The 8,251-nt window shown below is 41.7% G+C and overlaps 1 protein-coding gene across 1 annotated transcript in view; it reads right to left on the bottom strand.

Annotated features, from left to right (window-relative positions):
• Nucleotides 1-4,290: 4,290 nt before the first annotated feature.
• Nucleotides 4,291-8,251, bottom strand: part of LOC147419225 (Pre-mRNA cleavage complex II protein family) — a 110,560-nt gene continuing 106,599 nt past the window's right edge. Inside the window, exons 8-9 of the mRNA XM_086505490.1 lie at nucleotides 5,016-5,143; nucleotides 4,291-4,889 (exon numbers count right to left, since the gene is read on the bottom strand). Of these exons, the coding sequence (XP_086361616.1) occupies nucleotides 4,764-4,889; nucleotides 5,016-5,143 (254 nt within the window). The 3' untranslated portion in view covers nucleotides 4,291-4,763. The remainder of the gene's footprint in view (nucleotides 4,890-5,015; nucleotides 5,144-8,251) is intronic.

The raw sequence follows: 8,251 nt of genomic DNA, 5'->3' as shown, positions 1-8,251 counted from the left end.
TAAAAGACTGGTACCTAGTTAAAAATTGTAGGGCAGACACAAAAATTTGCTTTTGATTGACAAAAAGTTATTCAAATCCAAAAAAAAGTTGTGGAGTAGACTATTGACATTAAAGTAACAATATGCCAAATTTGGAATCTAGATCTGATGGAACATGGATCGCGATCCATGTACCTTTTTTTTGGGGAGAAAGACCATACTAGCTTGTAGCAGAGGACATTACAAACAAAACTTCCAAAATAAATGAAGCAAAAAAAGTTCAAGAAGTAAGTCAAAAGTGGACAAAAGCATTTCAAGTCCAAAAACTGTCAAGCAGACCTAGGGTTTGACTTTTGGGTGTCCAAAACTGATTCAAATTGGACAAAAATTATATAGTTGTGATCAATAGACTAAGGACAAGCTTTGTATCAAGTTTCAACAAGTTCTATCACAAAGGTACATGGATCATAAAATCCATGTTCCTTTGTCACAGATTGAGCTTAGACGTGTACCATAGCTAGAACTAGTCCCTAGGAGCATAGTGGTCTTTTCAAAATTGAATTTGGAGTTGACTTGTGGATTTTACAAACAAAATAAGAATTTTTACCAAAAGTATAATAAATTTTTTTACCAAAAGTGCAATAAAATTTTGCTAGTTTTAGATTTTGACTAACAGAGTAGCTGTAAACTCATAGTCACCAAGTGTTTTTTGTACAAATTTCAAGAGCTAGAGTGTGTGGCTCAAAGTGCTTTCAATCGAAAGATTTTGATGCATCACATAAGGTAACAGGTCCGGATTTATGCCAGAGTGTTTTCTTGATGTATTTGCGATCAAGTAGATTATACTAGAGTAGAAACCCTACTATGAGAGACTAGGCTAGTCATATCTCGACTAAGGAGAGTGTCAATCAAGGATCTTTGCCGACTTGAGAGCCCCATCTTAGAGGAAAGTCTTTCTGATACTTTGTTAGAGAGATCTTACACCTACATGGATAACGGATTCAAGAGTGTGAGTTTCAAGGAGGAAACAACAATGGGAATGGGACCATCCCAACCAGCACTAACCATGAAACTTTTTCACTTGAAATTTCATTTTAAAAATGAACAAGGTGCAAAGATTTACAAAGATGGTATGGATTGCTATTGTGTGAAACTAAAACAGAAATCAAGCGAGCTCATGGACAATGTTCTTGTGGACTATAGCGGCGATCAATACTTCGATGACGAGAAAACCATGTATTTAGTTGTGTAAAATCCCTATATTGTGGACAAATGGGGATTAACAGACACCAAGGATAAGGTTGATGTCGAGACTGAGGAAAAGCCGCTAAAGTTGGACATCCCTAAGGCGAAGATTAGGCAAATGAATATGGAAACTCAAGTCAACACAGACAATACACATGTGGGTTTGTACAAATACGACAATGGAGAGAAAATGATCTTCTATAAGTGTGACAAGCCCAACATTGGGGAATTATCAGAGCAAAAATGCGTGTATGTCTTTACATGCAAAGAAGGCAGACATATCCAAGTGATAATGCTTGATAAGCATGGACGACGGTACTCTTCCGTAGACCACAAGGAGCTGGAGAGATATACGTATTTTGTAGGACCTCTCCATCAATACTATGTCACTCCTAGCACTTATAAACCACTTGTCTATGAGACGAGGCCAGAAACCGCAAGAGCGAGTCCTTTGAGAACTAGTGGAAGATTTATTCAGTCAACCACATTTTTCTGTACCTAGACCAATGAGATCCTTAAGTTCGAGTGTTCTAATAGACACACGTCGAGGTAGTGACGCTACAGACACTATCCACACTACAAGGGTTCCAGACATGTAGACCGAAGCTAGAGACGTATGACATGATGAGAGATCAACTGAAAGAACTCCCACTAGAGTTCCTAACGGTGGATGTGAAGCGAGAGATGTCGTATTAGGAGAGTGTAGACTTACAAAAATGGTAGCTGAATCATGAAGAATGCGACCATCTCAAGTGAAAAAATGTGTTGCCAAAAAGTACAATGGATCGGGAGATCCTTACACACATGTCTCACTTTTTAAGCAAGTTTTGAGAGCAGAACAAGTTGCGGATTTTCACACTCAGTACAAGGGATTCAGATTCACCTTGGAAGGAACCTTCGACTACTGAAGCCACATCCATAGTTTTCATGAGGACGTGCAAAGTTTAGGAAGGGGGGAATGTTAGTAAATGCACCCCCATGTTAGTAAATGCACCCAATGGGCATCCTCCTAGTCGATCACATCACCACATGGCCATTATTTTTTGTAATCACCAGAAAGCCTTGTAAAAAAGAGTAACTATGATTATTGAGCCACATCGTTGTAAAATCTGAGTTGTAGTCTTTTCCAACCTTATTGAGCCAGATGATTATTGAGCCACATCATTGTAAAATCTGAGTTGTAGTCTTTTTGTCTTGAGCTTTTAGCCTTGTAAGTTGGCCACTGGCCAAATGAGCCCTAGGTAAAGTTCAAATAGCCCTTCCAACATAGCTCATTGCTTTCTTTCATGTTCTGATGTTATTTCTCTTGGCCTAAACTCTTTTGTTTGGTCCTCATGTAGTTAGTGTATGGCTGCATAATCATGTATGGCCCTTACACTTCTTAGCCACGATCTTCTTAACAACATACTTTAAGGACCCTACACATCCATCATCAGAAAGTTGGTCTTGAATATCTTTGACCTAAGCTGAGTAATCGAGAAGATGCCATCATCAATTTTTTCTCTAGTTCGATAGGTCCTAGATGCTTATCAAAAGGGGAAAATGAGAAGCTTAGGCGATTGGCTTTTGAGCGTGCAATAGAACTAGAGGTATGTAATGCTGCAACATGTGTGTTAATGAGTAACAATTATGCAAGTGCCGGCATGGAAGAGGTGGCACTAAACATTGAATACATGAGAATTAGGAATGGTGCTCGGAAGCAGCCAAGACCGGACTCATGTAGTGGAAAGGCTCAATGATTTGTTGGCATAGATACCAAGCATCCGCAAAGCAAGGACAAGCTGAGGGAGCTCTGAACTGGTTTTGTGAAGGACAACCTTAGGGCACCTCCCCAATTGCAATCACCTTTCTCAATGTGCTCAACGCATGTAGTCACTTGGGTCTATTGGTGCATGAGGGCCAAATGCTTTTTAATAGCATGTGGGAAAACAATGCTAATGCACCAAACAAAGAACACTACAATGGAATAGTTGACCATTTCAAGCAACAAGTCATTTGACAAAGCTATGAAAGTAATCACATCAATTGGCCTTTCAACATTCATTAGTATCAAAAAAATGTAATGTTACATCAAACGTTATAATGAGTAATACTTGCATTAGCAATATTTATGCAGCAATTGGCATGCACGAGACAGCACCAAACAAGGATTAAGAATGGCATTCAAAGGCAACTAGGACATAATTGTCCGAATTATTACAAGTGGAAAGGCTCAATGATTTGTTGGAGATACCAAGTATTCACAAGGCAAAAAAATATAGTTCCACGAGACCACGCTTGTGTTGGTCCCCCACTATTGCAAAAAAGCCCTCTCAGATCTTTCATACTAAAGCTTGGTGATGCAGCTTCAACTTTTCCAGTCCCATTGGCCACTCCACCTCCACTATCATGTTTATTGGCAACAATGAGGCTATAAAGAAGAGTTGAACACAACTCGTGCACATTGATGAAACACATTCAGTCGTGTGGTGAGTACGCACTACCATCTTTTTACTTTGACATTGAGAACACAATGAATGAACATGTTGAAAGTTGCATGTTGTCATGGGGATGGCAAGTTCCTACGTATTATAATAATTTAGGGAGGAACATGCAAACTCTCCCATGCAGAGCAACTTATTTTGCCCTTGTTTTGAAATATAAAATGGAACAACAAAGGATTAAATAAGCATGACAAACTCTAACCCTTCTTGAGATTTTTTGCAAGGCACACCTCTGAAACACCATGATTGTTACTCGAAAATAATCCAATGCACTTTTATGCAAACTCTCTCTCTCTCTCTCTCTCTCTCTCTCTCTCTCTCTCTCTCTCACACACACACACACACACACACACAACAACCCCCAAAAAAAACACACAATAAATATTTTAGATTTAATTAATAGCATCAATTAATAAAAAGATTTTTTTTTCATTTAAGAAGTGTTGAAACGGCACACACATTTTCCACTACTTCGCTCCATTTCAAACCTATGCAAACACAGCTCAACGAAGCACTCTAGTTGTTAATTTGTGTGTTTTGACACATGTTTTCTATATGGTGGTGACTTTAGTAGGTAGAAATAGGACGTGGGATGAGATTTGTTGCCTTCAAATTGATGTTCTCCAACAGAAGAATGCGAAAAGCTTTTTTCTCAGTTGGGGTACAATGATCATTAAAAAGTCCTCACAGTTTTATGGGGTCATACATAAAATGTGATGATGATACATGGCATCCGTTCACACGTGTGCACGCACACGTGGGCGTGTGTGAAGGTGTGCACATGCACGTGCGTGTGTATGTGTGTGCCGTATAGTAACCCCCCTCAATCAACTTGTGTTTAGCAGCTCATCCTGCTGCTTTGGTATCTGCAGTAAGGTTACCCTGGGGTTGCTATTATGCATTAGCCACACAACATAAAAGGCTCAACACCACTGCCCTTACCCCCACAAGAACATGGTCTCTCCATGTAGACATAAAAGGAAACACCATCAAAACATTCTGCGGCCAAATCCCTCGACAAAAACTTGACTGCTTAGAATACATTACCCGTTGCCACTACCAAATCCCCGGGGAACGCAGCATACGCAAAACCTTCTTCTTTGCTTTACCCATAGCTGCTGAGCCTGTGCCGTCCATGGTAATGGTGTTCTTGCATAAGTAGGGTGAAACATATCTAGGAGCCTGCATTAAAAGTAAGTTGCCAACACCAGGTTAGAGACTCTACAAAGACTCAAGATAAACTCTATCAATGCATGCATGCCCTTCCAAGAGCTGGACAAGTTTATGAAGGCCCATATCACAACTTACCTTCAAAAATGCTGCTGGAATCTCAATTCTACCTTGAATGAAAGTGTTCACTCTTTGCAACACATCCAGTTTCAAAGGCGTTAACACATAGAAAAGGCCTCTTGAGACATCTACTGCCCTCACAATTCCTGCACCAGAACTTCCAAAGAATAAGTAGCTGTTCACAGTTCTGTGGAAAACAAGTGTTTAGCAGACGGCCACATACGCAATAATTGGCTCAAGGTAAAGGATGTGAGGCAAGCCATCAAACAAAATGGCACCTGCCTATCATGTAGTAAATGAAATGTTCAAGAAACTTCATGGTAAGCGCCTCCCTAGCTCAAAAGCATACTTGCATCGGCTAGAATACTACACCTACACAACCACTGCATAAAATTTTAATTTTTGCATTGAAGGTAAATGAATAAGAAAATGCCTCGCCATCCATTAAAGATGCTTCCTATCCTTCAAACCATTACTGAAATCCTGCCACCCAATCTGGAGCACACTATGGTTCCACCATCGTTTATCAGACCGTATGTCAAAATGTGGCTCGTGAAACATTTTTGGTTGTTCACTGTTTAAAGGCCCCACCATTCAAACCCATGAGTCATCACGGACCATTTCATCAATAGTAAAATTGTAAATTAATCTTCTATTACATAATCTAATCCTGAATAAGAATCAATTAAAGAGCCCAGGACTTCCAGACCAACCTAAGTCATGAACCTTCAATAAATATTCAATCTGCTACTTCTACTCCCACATCAATAAAAGCCCCTCCTGACCAACTAGCGGGGTTCAAAACAAGACCTACCTAGAAGCCTGTTTTGGGACTTGTTAATCAGGCAAATTTCAAGAGCCACGCACAAAGTGCACATCAATTGACACCAACATTGATGTATGCAGCTTGGTTTGAATACCAAGTCTATCAATACTATCAAGAAGTAGATCAAAAAGACCTTTGATGAAACAAACCATTATGCACTTAAAAAAGCTTTCAGTAAAGGCATAAGCAAAATAAAGCTTAAAAAAGCTTACTTGACTAAAACTTCAAACAAGTACACAACTTTAAACTAAAAAGGATAAGACACAGACTTAACCCTAGGAGTCATACTACTTCTAAAGAAACAAATTCTTAAATCCTAATGTAAGCTAAATACTAGAAATGAATTACTACTACGAACCTACCTAGAAGAGGCAAACATAACCAAAGTAGTACAAATAGCAAACTCTCTGTGCCACATCATATATTGAGAGTAGCCGTTAATATACCACCTATGGTAGCGGGGGCCATCTTGCTTTCACAGGCTCAAGAAGATGAGACCAGAAAAACTCCTGAGGCATGCTTGCAGGCCTCTCGGCAGCTGGCAGAGTTAGATCAGTGAGACAAGACAGGTGTAGGACAGTGGGTACAACATGGAAAGACTAGCTCCCGCTCAGTATGGCTTGAGCCCTCCACATAGCTCCCTCTCCCACAGTGAGAGCACAGTAGTGAGACAAGAACTCAGATAGAGAGACAAAGAGATGACGTAAGCGACACCAGCACAGCCTCTACCCACAAAGATGGGCTATGACGGGGATCAGTTTCTTACGTTGACACATAGTTTCATTCAACAACCACTCAACATGGACCGCATAGCTTGAGAGTAGTGATTGGACAGCTCAGGTCTTCTCGCACCCTCTAGTGATTGAGGCGGATCAAGCAAGAGAGATGTCGGTTGGTCGAGCAAGAGGCATACTGAGAGAGGTTGGGCTATGCAGACCATGCAGAGAGGAGGTAGCAACCGAGGCTCATTTTGTATGCCCATGAGCTTGCTTCAGGGATAAACGAGCCTGTTCAGCCTCCTGTTTGGAGAAATACAGTTTTCTTTCCAAGTAGTTACGATGAGTCTTGACCAGAGATGAGTAGACAGTTCTTCTTGAGATGTCTCAGCATTGAGGCGTATAAAGAGTGGGTGAGACCCATCACATTGCAGCCTGCTCTTATGCAATCTCACCATGGAGTGACCGAAAAACAGGGAGTCACCCTGAACACAGGAGGTCAGAGCACCTTGGCATCGGAGAACTCCTGAATACAAACCACTACACCGCATAGGAGGCCAATTCAGGACAGTGAGCTAGACATCAGCAACATTCTGCAAGAGAGGTGGCAATGTCTTAGACATTTAAACCCACCCATAATCACAAGATTGAGTTGAATAGGTTTGCACTTTCATGATTTTGAAATTTTTCCCATACATACAAATATGCATCCACAACCCTCTTGTACCTCCCTTACACTACCACTACTATCAGTCACTCGGATATACGATTCTAGGCCATGAAGTAGTAGAAAAGAAGGGTTAAGGCTCTTATTGACCTCACATAAAAGGATGAAGTAGCTAGCACCTCTTGGCACCCCATCCAGTCAGATCTTGTGTTTTGGTGCTCTTAGCCAGCAGCTAATCTGGACATCAAAAGAGAGACCAACCATCAACGATACCTGGAGCACTTGCGGCCCAGATTGCAGGAAATTTTTGGCATGATAGAACAGCCCAGAGAGCAGCTCTGACATACACTCTAATTTTCAGTAGTACCTCAGGCCCTCGAAGGGCCCTACTTGAAGCCAATTTGATCCTCAACGGCAATGCCTTAGGAAACCCTAGCTCACACCAAGGTTAAGCAGCACCATAAGATAAAAGATGAGCTCTAAGAGCAGGTCTTTTCAGCCCTAAATCAAGCCATAAAACTCTAAATTCTCAGCCGAAGAATATAGGAGTTCCTTGAGATTGATGATGAAGAGAAGATCTGGTTTGGAAGAACACCCTCTCCAAGTGGATCATCCAGTATACTTCAAATTCTCGTGTTGAAGTGGATCACTCAGCGCTCTGCTCCCCGCCCCGCACACTCCCCCCCCCCCCTCCCCGGCCTTGTGTCGACCTCCCTTTGTCCTGGTTCGGATTCCCTCCAGAGTAAGGGTTTGCAGCAGCAAAGGTCGTGTCGGCATCCTGCCAGCCAGCAGTAGGAACATATGGACACTCATGCTCTGCCACAGAGGGACTCAGATGAATCCCCTCGTCCGACCCCGCCGAGCCCACCATCCGACTTGCTTTGTCGCCAACAGAGCAAGCAAGCCTTGCAGCAGAGGTGGAGCGCCTTCAAGCCACCTCTGTCATCTGCAAGATCATTGGCAGTTGACCAAGTCGAGGTGAGGTATGCGACCTCCTCCACGCCCGCCTTCTAGCAAAGGTGGGAAAGATCATTGACATTCAGCT

This window comes from Adiantum capillus-veneris, chromosome 29, assembly GCF_014529385.1.
Source record: "Adiantum capillus-veneris isolate H3 chromosome 29, ASM1452938v2, whole genome shotgun sequence".
Lineage (NCBI taxonomy): Eukaryota > Viridiplantae > Streptophyta > Polypodiopsida > Polypodiales > Pteridaceae > Adiantum > Adiantum capillus-veneris.
The sequence above is the reverse complement of the archived record's forward strand: the minus strand, read 5'-3'. Positions and strand labels throughout refer to the sequence as shown.